This window comes from Henckelia pumila, chromosome 2 (assembly GCF_033568475.1).
Source record: "Henckelia pumila isolate YLH828 chromosome 2, ASM3356847v2, whole genome shotgun sequence".
NCBI lineage: Eukaryota > Viridiplantae > Streptophyta > Magnoliopsida > Lamiales > Gesneriaceae > Henckelia > Henckelia pumila.
The window spans coordinates 4,033,647-4,053,264 of NC_133121.1; the positions used below are offsets into that span (position 1 = coordinate 4,033,647).

Genomic DNA, 19,618 nt, shown 5'->3' on the forward strand with positions numbered 1-19,618 from the left:
GAACGAAACAAGGTGCTCACAGGTCATTGAGAGTTCCGCTAGATATAAAGCTCATTCGACATCGTTGATTAAACTTATCAAGTCAAGACTGAACTTCATCGACCTCGAGACAAACTTCAAAGATACTCTCCTCTTGAACTCGTTAAAATGTTTGTTTAAAAACTCGCGAGCTCGAGTCCATCTCGCTTACTATCCATCTCGCTTACTATCGCGAGATATTAGTTTATAAATTTCCATTCTATTGTATGCTCGAACTCGATTCTATATCAAAATCGAGTTCTATTATATGCTTAACTAGTTCGAAAATAAACCCATTTAACGAGCCCGGTGTAAGCCATTTGCAATCCTTGAAATTTCAAGATGAGCCGGACTCGAACATCATATTGTTTGGTTCGATTTGGTTCTTTTACATCAACCACAGGTTGGTTGATCTTTTCACACATCTACGAGGACAAACAAAAGTTCGAAAGAAGATGTAACGAGTACAACTTGTATCCAAAGCGCAAAACTCCACAAAGCTCCGTATTTCTTCGCATTTTTTACACACAAAGATGGAACCATTTCACCAGCAGTATTATTGGCACACGTACGATCAAGAACACTGCCATACCAAGATAAAAATCATGCTTGCACATATTCATATCACACACAGATAATAGTCGAAGAGATCTTCAATCGGCTTTTTTGGATGCATTTTGGTCTGGGGAATACCGAGTATTAGAGTACGATGAAACTGCAGAACCCGTAATGTAGAAGAAACGTTTTCCAAGACCGAAGCTTTTCTTAGCTGCCAGCCACAAGGTCCAAAAGAATCCAATCCAACCTGTTTATAGAATGAACAATGAGTATGGATCAATGCACTGTAAAATTCTCGGGCGAAAAGAAATGGAAAAGAAAATCATTACGAAGATTCGCTTACATTAAAATACGAAGGATATTGCTGTAACGTCTTAAATTTGATTACAGTATTAAGCCAAGTGTTGCCTAATGTAAGATCTGACATGTTCTGTGTGGTCCTATGATTTAATAACCCTGATTGTATGCTCTACAGTGATCTCATATGTGGCGTGTAAGCGATATTTTTTTTCTTAATAAACCTGGTTGTATGCTCTAGAATGCAAGAGCTAGGACTTGTGTACATAAATCTCAACATCATCTCCTTCCTCCTACAATCAAAACAACGTATTGTCTTGATCGATTGTCCTTACTGTCATCCAAATTTATGTTTTCTCCCTCAAGAGTATGAAACTAAAATGGTGGGTAACACTGTGTCCAACATTTTGGAAATAAATGAATGAAAATATATACAAAAACTTATACTCGAATTAAAAAGTTAAAATACAAATCTGCAATATGTAGTGGTCATGTAATTGAGTTGCTCATTTTTCAGAATCTGAAGATGCTTCTTCATGAACTTCATTGGACTGTAATAAAAAAACAATAGATGGTGGTTTTAAACTCTCTCACATTCTATTTGCCATTTTTTGAAGATGGTTACTGTAGCAATATACCCTTTTATCCTGAAACAACAAGAGCAGTTAAGGGTTTCTAAGTTGGCTGTAAGTCGAATAAATAATGTAAGTGAAGGACCTAAAACGTGGTGATGAAATGCACAAAGTACTTACTTTTCCACACAACCAGTTGTCCCCACCCCGAAGAATCCCAATACCCATTTCCTCTTATCGAGGTTTTTGAAAAGCTAGAGAGGTCAGTATCCTATCACACGATAACATGCATCTCTGAACTGATTAAGGGTTTCTAAGTTGGCTGTCAGAAAGTAACATACTATTGACGCCACAATGACTGGGAGAAAGGGCTAACTTAACCTATTTCAAATTTATGCGATTTTTCCAACCATAATCTACCCAGGAGTAAAGAGGATCAATAGTTAATATCATATGAAACAGCCATCTGCAAAATTACCATTCTCACTTTCCGAAATGCTTAGTACAAGGTATATAAGCTCACGGTATTCAAGAGAGGGCCTACTCATCTTCCCAAGTTTTCTTCATTCTATTTCTTAAGCAAGATGGAAAGAATGCGAATAACGTCTAGCAAAGGCCAAATATAGTAGCCGATCAACACATCAGAAAATGCATACAAGACTTCTGCCAGGTGCCATTAGCTTTGTTCAAATTAATTTTAAAGATAACAAAAACAGAATTGTCTCAGTACCTGTAGCAATAAGAACAGCAATAACTGCGGTAACTGTAGTAGTAGAAATAACAAACACCGCCACCGCTAATGCCCCAACATAAATGGCTGCAACACAGGTAAAGAATAGAGCCAAGAATCCTCCTGCTGCTGCTAAAGACATAAGAAGAGAAATGACAACAGCATTGAAGGTTGCTGCAACAAAGAAAAGGAGAAAGACCGACAATCCTGTCAAGGAGAGAAGTGCAATTGTCCCAACCTGCAGCAATTTAGTATCCCAGAAAGAAAACATCAAACCAAGTAAACCAACAAATTTTAAAAGTAATGGAACATTTTTTTTTTAACAAAAAGACAAAACAATAGGGAACAGGAGTTTAAGGGGACTACAACGTTTATATATGTAGCTGGAACTCAGGTACTTTGAGGGGAATTGAGCCTTTCCTCTAAGAAAGTACAAATGTAATCAAACCAAGGAAAGTCAAGATGAAAACTTTCACATGGATTAAATCTAACATATTAGCACCAGCTCCAGAATAAAGCTTATCATAAGCTTGCATATTGAATGAAGCTATGAAAAATACCACAAAGCAAATATACATAAGCATTAGTCATACGCCAGGACAGGCTAATCTTATTATCTCATTTAAATATTAATGCACTTCTTGTTTCTGGTTTGTGGCATCAGATAATATCATAATAATAACACAGAGATAATAAATTGAAACATATGAATAAGAGAAGGATATTGCAGAAGTCGAGCCAATCGTTGGATGAAATAAGGGTGTGAACACAATAAACTGTTGGGTTGTTAAATGATAAGGTTTTTAGCATATACCGATCTACAGTATTAAAAGCTTTAGATTAGTAAAGTAGTTATTTTTACTAAAAATTGAACGAGTACAGCAAAACAGATTAGAGGGTAGTGGAGTAATTGGAGCGGCAATCTGATTCAATTAATGAAGCGATAGTCAAAAGATCATCAACCACGGGCTAAGGGAGTAGTAAAACGCAACGAACCCATTTTCTTTCTGAGAACGAAAATCACGAGTTTTGATAGCTGCTTACTAGAAAACAGCAATACAATCAGTGAATTAAGCTAGTTAAACAATAATAGCAGCAGAAAGAATGCTTAGGAAAAATATACTCACGGAGATTACGAAGAGTGCGCGGAGTGGGGTGCCGCGGCGAGTCCAGGCGAGAATATGGCGAGCAGTGTTGGTGGACGCGTCGCGAAGCAGAGGAACATTATCGGAGAGCGAGGCTTTGATCCTCTGAAGCAGGGGTACCGAAGCGTACCCAGAATCCGAATCGGGGAAGAAGATGGCAGCAATCAAACGGTTGGCAATAGTGTAGAGAGTCAAATCCCCTGCTTCTTGTTCACTGTCTCGAGCATCTTCATCCCCAATATAGATCCCATTGAGCGTCTTCGCCTCATCGTACTCCGTCATTTTCTTTATTTTTTACTCAGAGTCGCTGCGTAGATGTCCGGAGACTAGTCAAGGGTAAGCAGTGGAGATTGATTGATTGCATTGCATTATATTTTGGTGTGGGAGAGAGATGAACTCCGAACACGTGGTTCAAGATCTGCCCCCACCAGTAAATTTATTTTCTAGGCCTTTTCTTGAATCTTCGTGCCCCAAGTGTTTGTTTTTTTGTCACATTCACATGGAACATAGTTTTTTTTATTATTTATTTATTTAATAAGCTATGTACACTCCGTGCATCGCAAATTGACTAGAATGTCACACACAGCACGTAGAAGCATGTGTAAAAGAATGATATAATGTTAAGTGAATAATATCATTATTTTTTTTATTTCACTAAACATTTAATTTCATGTTTATTTAACAAGAATTATTAATTGATTTAATTTTGATAAAGATGTTAGAGAAAAAAGGATTATAGATATTAGAGACGAAGAAATGAAGATAATTTAATAATCTGAGATCTGTCTTAAAAAAAGATATAAAATAAGTTTTGAAATGATTTGACACAATGAAAAAAGTTAATATGAGGTGTGCAACCTATTTTATATAATAGAAACAAAAAAATACTACTAGCTAGCAATTTTCATTAAAATTTCAAAGTGACGTTACATCAATAGTTTTCGATTCGATATTTTTTGAGGTCGTCTCAGTATTTTTTAATGTCACGTCAGCGTTTCGATAAAAATAGACCAAAAATCTAAATCGCTTGAATAATATTTTATTTCGACAACAAGATATATAACTTACACGACGAATTAGACAATTTCCGTCCAACATTTAATGTAATGACCATAATCAATTGATCTATCAATCTAACTTGATTACTTCTTAAACACAACAAGAAGCTATTTAGTCAATTTCATTTAAGTGCACTCTATCTGGTTAGGCGCATTCCAGCAATTGTAAATTACGGCAAATATTTAAAGTTTTAGGCATTAAATTCGTCAAATATTAAAATAGCATAAAGTAGTCAGAAAAAAGTCTCATTGACTTGTAATATAGCCAATCGAGAATTGATACCTGAAACAAAATATAATTGATTATAAAAAATTATATAATAAAAAAAAAAGGGATCATTTAATTCATCATTTATTGCCAAAATCCAAAATCAGAACACCAAAATAAATATAATATAAAGATTTTTAATCGATAAAATAGTAATATATATAGTAGTGATATTACTGAGACACCGAAATCTATATCTGTTAACTCCTCCAACAATCTCGGGTTCTGTTGCAACCATGCATATATACCTCCTGCCCAATTCTCTTCTCTTTCAGCACACAAATTTCTCGATGGATCTGTTCTTGGTGCCAAACAGAGGCAAACCCTTCTTCCTCGAAGCGGGCTACTTCGATACAGTGCTGGAAATCAAGGAAAAAGTCGAGAAATATCAAGGGATTCCCGTATCCAGACAAACCCTGAGCTTCAACGGCCAACTCCTGCAAGATGAACTCAATGTGCACTCCTCCGAGATCCTCCATCGATCCCGGATCGATCTGGCGATCGCTCCGGATCCCCACGACGACAAGAAAAACGACGACGACAACGACAACGACAACGACGAAGATGTTTCGTCGTCCAAGATCCGGCTCGTTGTGAAAACGCCGGCCTCCAAGGCTGGGATCACGGTCAGGATGAATTGCACGGAAACTGTTCGAGGGTTGAAAGAGAAAATCCAGGAGATGGAAGGCGTCCCGATGAGTAGACTCGTGATCCATGCTAAAGGGGTGGAGTTGCATGATGGTGGATCCCTTGAAGATTGTGGGCTGGCTGATAATTCCGAAGTGGAGGTCCTGGTCCAGGCATCCCCGGAGACCACTTCGACTGGTTCATCGGTGAATGCTGCGGCCAGGCCCCGGAAGTTGAAGATCGTCGTTCTGGCTAGAAACGGCACAAAGAGAGTCCCTTTGGATGTTAATCCGTGGGAAGATGTTGGCGAGCTGAGGAACAAGTTGAAGAAGGTGGATAAAGAAATGCAGCTTGATCTTCCCAAAGACGGCGGCTACTTCTTTATCTACAAACAAAACGTGATGGATGATGATAAGTCTTTCAGGTGGCATCAAGTCGGGCAAGGGGATACCATCGAGACCTTTACTGGGAGTGTTTCCGGTGGATCTTGATTTTTGAACTAAAGATCATTTTGGTTTGGTACGTAATATTGATGCATTTGTTGAGATTTTGCTGTGCATGTAAATGACACATTCACTCATACTCTTTGTTACAGAAAGAAGATATTATCTTACATGAAAATATGCGATGATGTTGATATATTGGTTAAGTATGAAATATGATTGATATATACATTGAAGTCCATGCACATAGTACTAAAGGAATGACATTTTTGCAATATCTAGAGAATTAGACGAACCGAACAAGTACATGATTTAAATATTAATTAATGCTCAGATGTCCACAGCATTTTTTATGCCATTCGATCGATTGTGTATGTAGAGTATATATTACATATTATTCTATAGCTAGCTAGCATGTACTAGTCTTTCACAAAACATGCAAGTTCAGATACTTTGAGATTATTATTTCAATTCCAATCTTACTTAACCAAAAGAAAAATAAACTAAAAGCGTTAACTTTTGAGTCACTATATATAAAAAGATAATATATTTCTTTAGATTCACGTACAAATTGACAAATATTGAAGAACTGTAGACAAGTGCTTGTAATTATAATGTTTGGACAAAGCAAGAAGTCTTCAAAATAAGAAATGGGGCCAGTTCGGCTACCCATTCCAGGTCAATTTATCACCGCACATGCAGTGTGTAAATGAATTGATCTGGTTTATAGTTTTTGAGTCGTCTTGGATGGTAGATTAATTCCGCGTAGTCAAAATTAATGAAGTTGAGTCAAATTTGAATATTTGAATTTTTTTTCGAGATTATGGATTGACATTTCACAATTAATTGGCAAGTTGCAATATTTTTATAATTTAATTTAATACAATTATATTATATATATGTATTAAATAAACATAATCCGAGTCTTTCAAGTCATGACAATAGTTCGAGTGGCTAATGAAAATGTTCAGATATTTCATGCGAGTTTCAACTTATGCTATAATTTGAATTGAATTAGAGCTATAGAACTCAAATTAATTTGTGCCTTAAAAGCTTCTTCATATTCATCCCTATTCATTCCTCATGTTGCCAATCTAAGACTATAAATTAAGTCCTAAAGTCAGAGCATACCATGGGTTTAAATTTTTCTTTACTTATTGATATTTTAAACTAAATTGTTTTTTTTCCTTTAGTCATACTATTTTTTAACATATATTATAAGTGAAATTTCAAATATACATGTGCTAATGCAAACTTTTCCCATTTTTTTCTTTACCATAATCCACAAATCATACAACTCAGTAAAAAAAAATCAATCTAGTTTTTCTCATACAAAATCATCAGAAACCGAAAAATTCCACCAAAAATCACAACCGATTATACTGTTTTATAATTAAATAAAACTTTATCAAATTTATTTTTACATTTTGTGGACACACATCGCACATGCAACGATCACCATTTTATTATAAACCCATTAAACTAGCAGCTAGCATTAATATTTTAATATATTTACCTATTATTTTTTAAAACATCTTCCACAAATAACTGCATTAATATTTTTTAAAAAAAACAAAAATACATATAACATCCCATTTCTTAGCAACAAATAATATAAATATATATAAACATTAAAAAACTCAATACAAATACTGAAATATGTATAACACTATGTTTGCTTAATGATCAATGATTTATACTTGATATGATGTCGATGTCTCAAATTTAATACGATTTATTATGTTCAAGATCTAATCACATAAACGAAAAAAAAAAAAAGAAAGAAAGAAAAATAAATTATTTTGCTTAATGAACATCTGAAGGGTTAAGCAGTCATAATCAGCTGCCTAATTCCGTTAATTTGTCAACTCTTTGTGGTTCGTACCCCCTAATCTAATCTAACCCCCTCCCATGTCATTAACCATAGATCGAGATCTCTTCCGTCACCACGCTAGCTCACTATTTCAACACTGAAATCCTGCCATCTCCGCACATTCCCCTTCGACTACGCTCGCGTCAAAATGGAGAGAGGGGCTTGCTACGCCGTCGTTTTGCTCCTGTTGTGCGCCGTGGTCACGGTGAGCTCCGATGCGTCGGATCACAAGTACAAACTCGGAGATCCGGTCCCGCTCTATGCTAATAAAGTCGGCCCTTTTCATAATCCTAGGTGAAGCCCCTTCTTTCTGTGGTTCGTGAGATCTGCTTTAGGATTTGGTGTGTTGGAGGTTTTGTGAATTGGTATTCTTTTTTGTTCTTTTGGATTTGATCACGGTTTTTTTGCTTTGGATTCGAGAAATTGGGCGTTTAATTTGTCGAGTTGGAGTGGAGTAGGATCTTGGTGGTGGTGATTGACATTGTTGGATTTGAAATTGTTTATTAAGTTGGATCGACAATTTTTTTTTTTGCTAAGGAAGATAAGATATTCTTTTGGTTTTTCGTTGTTGTATTATTCTTCCTTATCAATTTTCCGTTGATTGCATGGTATGTGCGTATTGTTTGCTTTTTCATGGAGTTGCGGACATTGCTTTAAGATTTGATTTTGTAGGTTTCCTAATGGATTTTTTTTTTTTCCTTTGGTTTTGGTTTCTGTTTCACTGTATTGCTGAGGGATTGAGGTGTATTACTGGGTCGATCATAAAGAGTTCTCCTCTTTTTGTCATAAATTGTCACTATCCCTTGAGTCTTATAACTTCATGGACTCATTGTAAAGAGTTGTGCAATGGTCCAATGCATGAGCAATATTCTTCATTTTGTTAGAGTTTTCTGGATAGAGTTTGATTGGGAATAATATGTAAATATAAAAACTCTCATTTATTTGCAAAGAGAATGCATTTTATTACATTGCATCGGTGCCTGATGTATTTTTTACTTGTGCCAGTGAAACGTACCGCTACTTTGATCTTCCTTTCTGTTCCCCAGGTTTGCTTTTTATTATTTCATTTCTTTTCTTCTTTAATTATGATTTGCTAAGATTAACTGGTTGGAAAAGTTTTTATGAACTAATATCTTGTCATTGGTGGAACCTTTGGTAGGGGATGTGCATGAGAAGAAAGAAGCCCTAGGGGAAGTTTTGAATGGCGACCGACTTGTCAGTGCCCCATATAAGCTAGATTTTTTGCAAGATAGAGACTCTGAAGTTGTTTGCAAACAGAAGTTAACTAAGGAAGAAGTTTCAAAATTCCGAAGTGCAGTATCAAAAGACTACTATTTCCAAATGTACTATGATGACTTGCCCCTCTGGGGTTTCTTGGGGAAAGTTGATAAAGAAGGAAAATCTGATCCCAGCGAGCTCAAATATCATCTGTTCAAGCATCTTCATTTTGAAATATTTTACAATAAGGATCGTGTGATTGAAATAAATGCACGAGCTGACCCTAGTGCCCTTGTAGACGTAACTGAGGATAAGGAAGTTGATGTTGAGTTCATGTACTCCGTAAAATGGAAGGAAACAGAAACTCCTTTTGAGAAAAGAATGGAGAAGTATTCACAGTCTTCTTCACAGCCCCGTCACTTGGAAATACACTGGTTCTCTATAATAAATTCATGTGTGACAGTTCTTCTTCTGACTGGTTTTCTGGCTACTATTCTCATGCGAGTTCTTAAGAATGATTTTGTCAAGTGAGTGCATTCTTGTAGTATCTAGTTCTCAGAGCTAGAATCTTTTTCGTATTGAATCTTGATTTTATTATTCTATCATTGTAAAGGTATGCTCATGATGAGGAGGCAGTTGATGACCAAGAGGAAACAGGTTGGAAGTACATACATGGTGATGTATTCAGGTATCCCAAGTACAAATCTTTATTCGCCGCATGCCTTGGTTCTGGCAGCCAGCTGTTTACTCTGTAAGTATATGAATTAGCTGCATTCTCCCCAAAGGCTTAGAGATTTCAGGTTGCTTATCACAAAATGCTGAAAATCTTGTGTTTGTGTATTTTCTCCGCAGGACGGTGTTCATTTTTTTACTTGCATTGGTTGGTGTATTTTATCCTTACAATCGTGGAGCACTCTTCACTGCTTTGGTTGTCATTTATGCACTGACATCAGGGATCGCTGGCTATACGGCTGCCTCTTTCTATGGCCAACTGGAAGGAACAAACTGGGTATGCTTGAGTTTCCATATGTCCCGTTGTACTTTTGAACTTGACTATAAATTATAATTCATCTATACGATCAGTTTTAATGACATCAATACAGAATAAAAAGTGACTTGAATGTGTATTGTAGTAAATATGTGTAACCAATTAAACATTAGAAGAAGAAACTTTATATTTCGATATCAAGGATTTATTGTTAGTATTGCATGCCTTACAATGTTGATTTGTTACTCACGTATTAGATGTCAGTGTTTAGGTGTCCAGTAAGGATTTGCATCCAGTTATTGGCACATTGGGACCTTGTTGATCCATTCAACCTTCAGTTTGCCTACCTAAATAAAGGATATTTAGTTGCTCGATTTGTCAATGGGAATTTACTTAAAACAAGATATAGTTGCTAAACTTTCAATGGGAATGTCGTGCCTATGATTAACCCGTTTCTAAAAATGATGCGTTCAAGCCTAGGTTCTTCAATTTGTGCTGAGTCAACTTTTTCAGCCTCGGGAAGTGGACAGACCAGCATTTGTTTTTTTTTTTTGCAATACTGAGCACAAAGTAAACTTAACCTTTCACGGCTGAATCAAAGTAAACTTCAACTTTCGTGTGTATGGTTTGTTATTCTTTTATTATGTCGACCCAATTTGACTAGAACTTGGAGTAGCTTGTTTGACTAATGAACCTATGCATTTGCATCATATAAAAATCTATTGGCACTAGAGTGGGGCCTGTTGGTGGAGGGCGGGGTTGTTGGGATAGAAGAGAGGAGGTGTGATTTACCTGGGCACCGGAGGTGTGGTTTGCTTGGTTGCGGGAGTAGATCTGCATGCTAGAGCTGCTTTAGATATTTTTACATCATCCTATCCGAATTAATTTACCTTCTAGACTCTATTGGTGTCAAGCAACTACAGACTAATAAAGATTGTAAATGCCTACAAGTTATTTTGGCTTGATGTTAATCTTGTTTAATGGCCAATGCTGCTTTGATTTGCTTACAATTAAACAAAGAAAATGGAGAAAGGCTATGATGTTATATACTCCAAAAGATGTTGGTCTGATGCCTCCACTTTCATTTTATAGGTTCGGAATCTTTTGTTGACTGGAAGTCTATTTTGCGGACCACTATTTCTTGCATTCTGCTTCCTTAATACCGTGGCAATTGCTTACAGTGCCACAGCGGCACTGCCATTTGGTACTATTGTTGTCATCTTTCTTATATGGGCCCTTGTTACATCGCCATTGTTAGTCTTGGGAGGGATTGCTGGAAAGAATAGCAAGCAGGAATTTCAAGCTCCGTGTCGCACCACGAAATATCCCAGAGAGATACCATCATTACCTTGGTACCGTGGAACTCTGCCTCAGATGGCTATGGCTGGATTCTTGCCTTTCAGTGCCATATACATCGAACTCTATTACATATTTGCCAGTGTATGGGGCCATAGGATTTACACCATCTATAGCATTTTATTTATAGTCTTCATCATCCTTTTGATCGTTACTGCGTTTATCACTGTGGCATTGACTTACTTCCAGCTTGCTGCTGAGGACCATGAATGGTGGTGGAGGTATAACATGCTTTCTTTGTTTTCTGTTTTTTGCTATATTCATTGCTGGGATTTGTTTTCAGTTTTTATATGCATCAATTGCTAAAATCAGATTACCTAATTAGCCACAGCTAAACAGTGTTCATTGATATGAAATCGTGTTAGTTCTCTAGAATTGTGAATCAGTTTAGATGTGATTCTGTGATCAGAGTTCAAATTACTTGTAGGTTGATCCATATAAACCATATTTTTATGTCTCGCTGACAGTTTTTTATGGTTGTCCAAAACAACCAGGAAAGGATTTCTACTTGATTCACCTGAATTATTATTTTATCAACTGATTTGGGCGTGAATGATATAATGAGATTACCTCATGAGAGCCTCATCTAAATAATCTTAACGCATTTTTTTTATCTGGCGAGAAATGTACTGATTGATTGATGGGATAATTTTGCAGATCCTTTCTGTGTGGTGGATCTACTGGGCTGTTCATATATGGATACTGCTTGTATTACTTTTACGCCCGTTCAGACATGTCTGGCTTTATGCAGACTTCGTTTTTCTTTGGGTACATGGCATGTGTTTGCTATGGCTTCTTCCTTATGCTGGGGACAGTTGGATTCCGTGCAGCACTGTTTTTTGTCAGACACATTTACCGCTCGATCAAATGCGAGTAGCTGTAAGTGGAGTCATTGGACTTCAATGTTCTACATAATGTTTGTTAACTATTGTAAGGCAATTTGCAATGAAAGAGTAACGTTAAGGACAATGGGCCTTCTCAAATGGGAGATTGTAGTGTCTAAAAGAGTCGCTCTTCAAAAGTTACTTATTTTGTTCTTTGTTTATTTTTAGGCTCATTTTGCTTGCAATACGCAGTTTTGCGATTACTTGAATGTGTTTTCTTCGAACCTAATACCGGATTCACTATCTTCTTCCAAGGTAGGAATCTGATGGTCATTGAAAGTTCTATGTTTTTTATTTATCGGAGCCCAACCAGCGGGGGTTTAACTTTTAAGGTTTGCCTTTGATCTTTGTTGGGCTAAGCTCGATTTCAAGCTACCAGCTTGAGTGAACCCCAAATTCAAAATTTGGGGTCCTTGCAGCTAGCTATTATTAATAATAATCTTGAGCTCTTTAGGTGACAAAATTTTTTGTTGTGATTCACGTTTTAATTGTTTTTCAAGTTCACGAACTGCACCTGAACTTAAACGTTTCTCGTGTCTTAGTTCATTAAGCATGAGGTTTAACATTTTATAATTGGAGTTCGAACTCTTAAAATTCATGTTCTAGGCTCAACCACATTTCCGACTGTTTTCGTATCATGTTGATCCATGCTAATTTGTGGAAAAAGTATGTTTCTTGAATTTGTTTTACTTGTACATAAATTTTCTTACTAATTACTAATGTTATTTACTCCATAAAGCAAATGACGCCCACGTGTCATATCACAAAAGTTTAACCTATGCTCTCTAATTCAAGTATTTCAAGTACTTTTGAGTTCCATGGAGCCCATCGCGATTCCTAAATAGTGTGGCTTCTAATTATAATATGTATATAATAAAATGGCCAATGAGCCCTTGGCCTAATTAGGAATAGCAATGAGTCGGATATGGGTAGGATATCATGCCTTCATCCCCATACCCATTTATTAAATTCATCCCTATACTCATACCCATCGGATATTTAATTTCATCAACATCCCCATACCTCTCGGATGATCGGATATCCATATCCTACCCATATACCCATTTATTGTATATACTCCATAAAAATAATTTTTTAAAAATTTTAATTATTTGATAAAACTATACTTATTTACTAGATTTTTATATCAAAATTTTTAAGATAATAAAAAAATAAAACACCGAAAAAAATTTACAACCAAAGAATTATATAAAAAATAAAACTTCTAAAAAATAGCATTAGTTTTATATTAATAATTTTCATTATTTCATCCAACTAACATAATTCAACAAAAAAAAATTAAATTAGCATTTATTTAATATAAATTAATATATATATATATATATATAATTGAGTATCGGATAGGGTATGGGTAAGATACCACTACATCCTACTCCATCCCTATTTACGAGATCCACATACCCATTTACACATTTATTTAATCGGGTCCAAAAAATGTCTCCATACCCTCCTCCGTTCGGGTCGGGTATAGGGTTCCCCATCGGGTCGGAGAAAATTGCCATCCCTAGGCCCAATGGTTAAGGGTGAGGCCCTGAGACCAATTTGAGACCAATTGGTCTCAGGTTGATTCCCGCTGATGGCGGATAAGTTTCCTAATTTATTTAGGTAGATTTAAGTAGTTTCATCGCTCGAGATAAGCAAGTCTCGAGTCCATGCTCAAGTCTCGTCGATTGTGCGAGCAATTTCATTACATTGTTGTATTGTGTAGTTGTAATATTGATGAAATATTGTACTTGTACTCAAAAAAAAATTGTATATAATAAAATGAACAATCATTCTATAGTCCATTTAGTTCGATTGGCCATCTTTGGCGAGGATCAAATGTGGACAGCAGCACCACACAACACGAGACAGAATCGTAAACGACACCAAACACTTCAAAATGTGACGCTTAACAAATATCTACCTAAAATGTAAAAACAAGTTTTGAAAATTTGAAATCTTTTGTTGAAAAATAAAATAAAATTGGAATCTTCATTTAATGCTCATTGGCAATCAAGATTCCTTGGTGGACCAAAGTGCACAGCACCATAAAAAGGAATGTTCTTGTCTAAGGAAACCATCACCACATAAATGTTGTCCAGAACTTTTGAAACCACAAAATCTTATTAGCTTAAAACAAACTTCAAACAGTGATTCTTACTCAAATCCCACCATGCTAGAAAAAGTTTGTTACTAAGATAAATGCCATGCCACGACAACACAACACAACAAATCAATTTTTAACATTCTCATCCCATTTTTTATATTATCCCAAATGGATGTTAAAGTTTTCAAAAACTGTACAACTAGAAAATTTGAACCTAGTAGACATCCATCACAATTCACAACAAGATTACCTCAATTTTAACTGATCTATTTTGTAGGATCATTAAATGAACTATTCCTTGGATTAAGACACACCTGATCCACAGCCATTAGCAAGAGCAGACAAAAAATACATAGAATTCGACAGGAGTACAAAACATCATAAAACTAAGTCAACCCCATAAACTGCACTAGATCTCTCTCCTATTGAAACAGCTACAATCAAACAAGAACGTCCCCGATGTACACTAACCATAGCCAAATACACAACACATAAAACATGGAAATCTAAAACCACCGTCCAATTAAAACAGCCATTGAAGTGCATAAAACATCTAAAGTTAAAGATAACCAGAACAAGTCAACCTCCAACACTACACACCTGCAAATCATCTCAAGCCTCCACACCGTTCTGCATCAGCTCTGGATTCACCTTTCTAGGCCGCCCCCTTGGCTTTCCAGACTTGGAGAGGCTCGGTGGGCCTGGAGGAAGCTTTGGTTTCTTGGGGGCAGGGGGCGCATTGGGATCTTTTCTTGGGCGTCCCCGTGGTCGAGTAGGAGCAGGGGCGACACCTTCGGGCAAAGGATCTTTCGGCTTCGAAGGCCTGCCACGACCACGTTTGGGCGGAGCGTCAGCCCCCGACTTGATGTAGTTGTTCTTGATCAGCAGAAGCTCCCCATTGTCCTTCATTCTGTTCAGGTGATCCGATAGCAAATGAACATGCCCAGCCGGCAATTCCCCGTATTTCGACTCCATGAATTTCGTTATAGACGACTTGTTTGCTCCTCCTTGTTGCAGGGCATCCAATGCTTCCGTTATCATCTGAGAAGATGAAAATCAAATTCCCTAAAGTTAACAATATCACTGTCTCTGAACAATTTCTCTCTTCCAGAAGTGCAAAAACAAAGTAGTACCAACAAAAGGGTCAAAATTTCGAAATCTTCATAAACACTCAAACTTGATACAAAGTAAAGATTCTCCTTTTTCCGCAAAAAGGTGAGCACCATTTTCAAGCCATGACCAAAGATGTAAAACCCACTTCTTTACACAAGAGTAAGCAATTATAACCAAGATTTGGGCAGAAATGCATGCATATGCACATACATTCATAATTACAACTATTTTTACCCGAAGTGCAAATAAAGAAACACTCAAAACACACAAAATGAGGGTTCCAAGAAAAAAAATTGAAACAAAAAAATGGGGTTCTCTACAAACATGAAAATCGCCAATAAACTTCCAAAAAAAAAACACACAACAAATTATTCAAGAAAATACTATACGCGAAAAAGAAAAAAAAAAGGAATTTAGAAAAATTAAAAATTAAAAGTCTTGAGTAAAAAAATCGATACTTTCACCTGTGGGTATGACGGCAGCGACGGTGGTTTGCCGAGCTCCTCGGTTGCCATTGAAGCAAAGGTTTGAGAGAAAAAGCAAACAGACGAAAGGGTCAGCTTTACAGTGAAGGAAATCTGTTTGAAAGAACTTATCGACAAAATTATTACATGAATTTGAATAAAATAAAGTTTGTCCTATTTTTTTCAAAAATAATAATAAAGTTCCCTTCCTGTAAATATATTTTTTAAAGAAAAATAATTTTGTGCTGTTTTTGAGAGAGAATGGACGGTCGAGATCTGCGTAAAGCTGTCACAATCGACTGAGTTCAATGCGTCGAAATGGTGTCACGAGAATTGATGACATGGACAGAGGTGTTACCTTTTTTTGAAACCTGACAGCATTCATTATTTAAAGATGGGATTTATATTTTACCTTCGATGTATTTATTATTTACAATTTTAATCATTTTCTAAATTTTTTTAGTTTTATTCCATCATCTTTCTTAATTTTTTTTTATATTTTAAGTAATTTCTCGACATGATGTGAAATTATATTAGTATTCTCGTGAAAAAAAAATTGCTTAAAAAGAGTAAATTTACATTTTTAAGATTAAAATTTGATAATATAAAATAACAAAATTTCGAAATGACAGATAAACCTGACCAAAATTATAATTTTTCTCCTTTATCATATGAGAATGGAACATTTTTAATCGATTCTGATGGCAATCATAATCATAAAAAGAATTCTAAATTTTTAATACATGTGGTAGGTGGTAATAGAAAATAAAGTTGTCATTGTTATGATGTAAACGAATCGAATCAAATTGAATATGAAGAAAATTAAAATCAAATTCTAATCGAAGCTATAAAATTTTAAATTTTTTTTTTGCTCGACAAAGTTCGAATTTGATCGTGTTGGGTTCGACATATTCGAGCATATATTCGCGAGCTACTCAAAAATAGAAACTTAAAATATATTTTTTAATTATATAATTATATTTTATTAAAGAAATAATAAAGTTCGTGAGCAGTTTGTGAACTATTGAACAAAAATAACTTGTGTTTGAGTTAGGCTCGGAAAAAAGATTTGAATATGTTCGAGTTCGGTTTAAAAAAAGTTGAAACATGCTCGAGTTTGGGTCGAATTAATCGATAATTTCAAATTCAAATCAAATATTTTTGAGTTTATTCAAAAAATTCGCGAACCGCCTCTATTCAGTTAATTTACATCCTTAATACTATGACCATAGTATCTTATCGTAAAAGATTCGCATTTTGCAATACGAAGTAATTTCGAACCAACTTATCTATTTCCCTTAAAAGTTTGAGTTCTGTAAATTCTGGGAAATCTAAAATATGTTTTGGAATTCTAGGCTCACATATTAAGCTGAACTGCTGAACAATGCTGTTTTTTAGGGTTATTTTTTTTATTAATTTTAAAAAATAAAAAAAATTAGAAATATAATGTAAATACTAAATAGTGGATGGTTCGCCAATGCTGTAACTTCGATGCGAACACTCGCGTCACTTCCGTCTAGAAGGACCAGCTTAGTATAACCAATTACCATAATTTTATTCCTTGGAGCAAATTATTTCTAATTTCTTGATGCAATAACTAAAAGTATATACATCAATTATTACATTAACATTGATTGTTTGGAAACAAGATTCATTGGCCAATAAGCTCTATGATATTTATTTGTCAATCTCCTTAATTCCGATTGATTAAGCAAACATTAATCATTAAAATTTTAGTAGTTCACCCACATAGATAATTTCAAGCTACCTATATAGATATTACCCCAATTATGTATTCAATGGTGGAGATTTATCAATTTTGTGAGATCCACTGAAAAATATTAGGACTCACATGTATTGATAGATCTCAACCACTGAATCTGCATTGAGGCAATGTCTGTACAGATAAGATCTCACTTATATAGTAGAAGTCTAAAAGCACACCAAGAAAACACAGTTGTACGTAAGGGCAGTGGCGGAGCTACATGGTTCCGAAAGGGTGCGACCGCCCCCCCTCAAATTATAAAAATTTTTAGTATTATATACATGATATATCTTTTAAATATAAATTTATTTGGACGACCGCTCATTTGAATTTTTTTTAAAAAAAACTTAGTACTATATATATATAATATATTTTAGAATTTTGATTTAATTTTATATTGATTAGGATGATCTTTGATGAATAAGATAAGAATAAATTTATTTTACAAAATAATAGATTTGACAGTATGCTTTGTATTGGCTTATATTTGTTTTTGGAAAACGAAATGTCTTTTATGCTTGAATGTGACATGAAAAATTTGATTCAGTTTACTGATTTTTATCTACTTGATTTCTTTTTGACGGACTTAATGCATCTTGAGTTAACTTCATAACTTTTATTTTTGACATGCGAAATAACAATCAGTTCTCTAAGGCTGCGGGGAATATCAAGCATGATAAAATGATGTTCCAATCAAATAAAGATCGATTATATCATTATTTACTTTTAAAGTTAACAGTGTTATTATTTGTTGCAATTGCTACCATAGAGAGTGTTTTCAACAATAAAAATAATCAAAATATCACCTCGTAATCGGTTGAGAGATGATGTTTTAGATGATGGTTTGATATCATATATTGAGCGTGATGTGTTTGATACATATAATATTTTATATTTTTTTAATTTTACTTTTTTTAAAAAAAATTATTTTATATATTTGTCTATCAATTTGTATCATATGAAAACGAGAAGTATGTCATGTATTTCGAGTTGAATTCGATGACGAGGAATTATTGAAAAAATATTAAGATGAACAAGAATAATTAGATATTTAGACTTGAAAAAACACCACTTTAAGAATGTTAATTAGATAAAGAGGAATTAATATTGGAGACATATTAAGATGGATTGTACTAGAATAATTAGATATTTAGGTTAAAAATAAAAAATCGCCTAGACCCCGCCTAAGCGTCTAGACGCTAGACGGTGGATGACCGCCCGCCTACCGCTTTTTTGGACATTGGTTAAAATATATATCGGGCTCGACACGTCAACAATATCTAATATCGATCTTCGCATTGATCTACTTCACATAAGAATACAAGAAAGAAGGACTAAAACAAATAGTTGTTGGGCTAAAGACCAAATTTGACTAACCAGATGACAAAATTCACTCTTAGGTCCATTTGTAGCTACTCGCTACAATATATGATATATCTGTTAATGTAGATGTCCTGCAAGACAACTGTTAGCCGAAATTTTATTGACTTAAGTGTAATTAATAAACATTTTTTATTTTAATATAATTACTCTTTTATTCAATTTTGACATTTACTTTATCTGTATACCCATGCAAGCTGCATAAATAAAAATCTTGAATATACTATAAAAAATAAATATGAGGTTATACATGTGATGACAATCATGGAACACATATTTTAAATTACAGTATATCTAAATTGAGTTTCTAGTCGATTGGGCCGTCCAAAATAAGGATAAGGATCGCTCGAGCTTGCGACTAAAATCTGTGATGTTGTGTTTAATGTTTCATTGGTATGTACATAGAGATGTTCAATCATACAGATTGGTGTTCATACGATGAGTTCACTTAACTAGCCTACCTTGTACTTACCAAGTGGTTATCATTCATCGAGTGAATAATTCTATGGTTATTGTTGTACATCATTAGTCCTTACGACCCGAGATAGCACTGAGGCTCTACACACTAGAACTATGTTTTGACTCTTTTACTGACTCCATGAGGGTCATTAGATGTCGAGATTGGGTACAGTTGCGACACATATAGGTAATAGGAGTCAGTGCATTGTAATCGGGAATTCACCGCTCACCTACGGGTGTGAAATATCCTATGTGATTTTTTTTTTAGTACAAATATATCGGATATCAAATT

At 35.0% G+C, this 19,618-nt stretch overlaps 4 protein-coding genes across 4 annotated transcripts; 2 read left to right on the forward strand and 2 right to left on the reverse strand.

Annotated features, from left to right (window-relative positions):
* Positions 1 to 489: 489 nt before the first annotated feature.
* LOC140883810 (uncharacterized) lies at positions 490 to 3,775 on the reverse strand. The gene is made up of 3 exons (XM_073290401.1): positions 3,303 to 3,775; positions 2,176 to 2,413; positions 490 to 823 (listed from the first exon to the last, which is right to left on the reverse strand). The coding sequence occupies exons 1-3, from the start codon at positions 3,600 to 3,602 to the stop codon at positions 672 to 674; spliced, it is 690 nt and encodes a 229-aa protein (XP_073146502.1). The 5' UTR covers positions 3,603 to 3,775; the 3' UTR covers positions 490 to 671.
* Positions 3,776 to 4,936: 1,161 nt separating this feature from the next.
* LOC140884274 (uncharacterized) lies at positions 4,937 to 5,764 on the forward strand. Its single transcript, XM_073290984.1, has one exon. It carries the CDS (start codon positions 4,937 to 4,939, stop codon positions 5,762 to 5,764), a length of 828 nt encoding a protein of 275 aa, XP_073147085.1.
* A 1,820-nt stretch (positions 5,765 to 7,584) lies between these two features.
* LOC140879502 (transmembrane 9 superfamily member 3) lies at positions 7,585 to 12,196 on the forward strand. The gene is made up of 7 exons (XM_073283244.1): positions 7,585 to 7,883; positions 8,595 to 8,635; positions 8,749 to 9,334; positions 9,421 to 9,558; positions 9,660 to 9,816; positions 10,888 to 11,372; positions 11,809 to 12,196. The coding sequence occupies exons 1-7, from the start codon at positions 7,738 to 7,740 to the stop codon at positions 12,026 to 12,028; spliced, it is 1,773 nt and encodes a 590-aa protein (XP_073139345.1). The 5' UTR covers positions 7,585 to 7,737; the 3' UTR covers positions 12,029 to 12,196.
* A 2,238-nt stretch (positions 12,197 to 14,434) lies between these two features.
* On the reverse strand, positions 14,435 to 15,850 carry LOC140884121 (HMG-Y-related protein A-like). The gene is made up of 2 exons (XM_073290796.1): positions 15,723 to 15,850; positions 14,435 to 15,186 (listed from the first exon to the last, which is right to left on the reverse strand). Exons 1-2 carry the CDS (start codon positions 15,771 to 15,773, stop codon positions 14,758 to 14,760), a joined length of 480 nt encoding a protein of 159 aa, XP_073146897.1. The 5' UTR covers positions 15,774 to 15,850; the 3' UTR covers positions 14,435 to 14,757.
* Between the last annotated feature and the right edge of the window lie 3,768 nt (positions 15,851 to 19,618).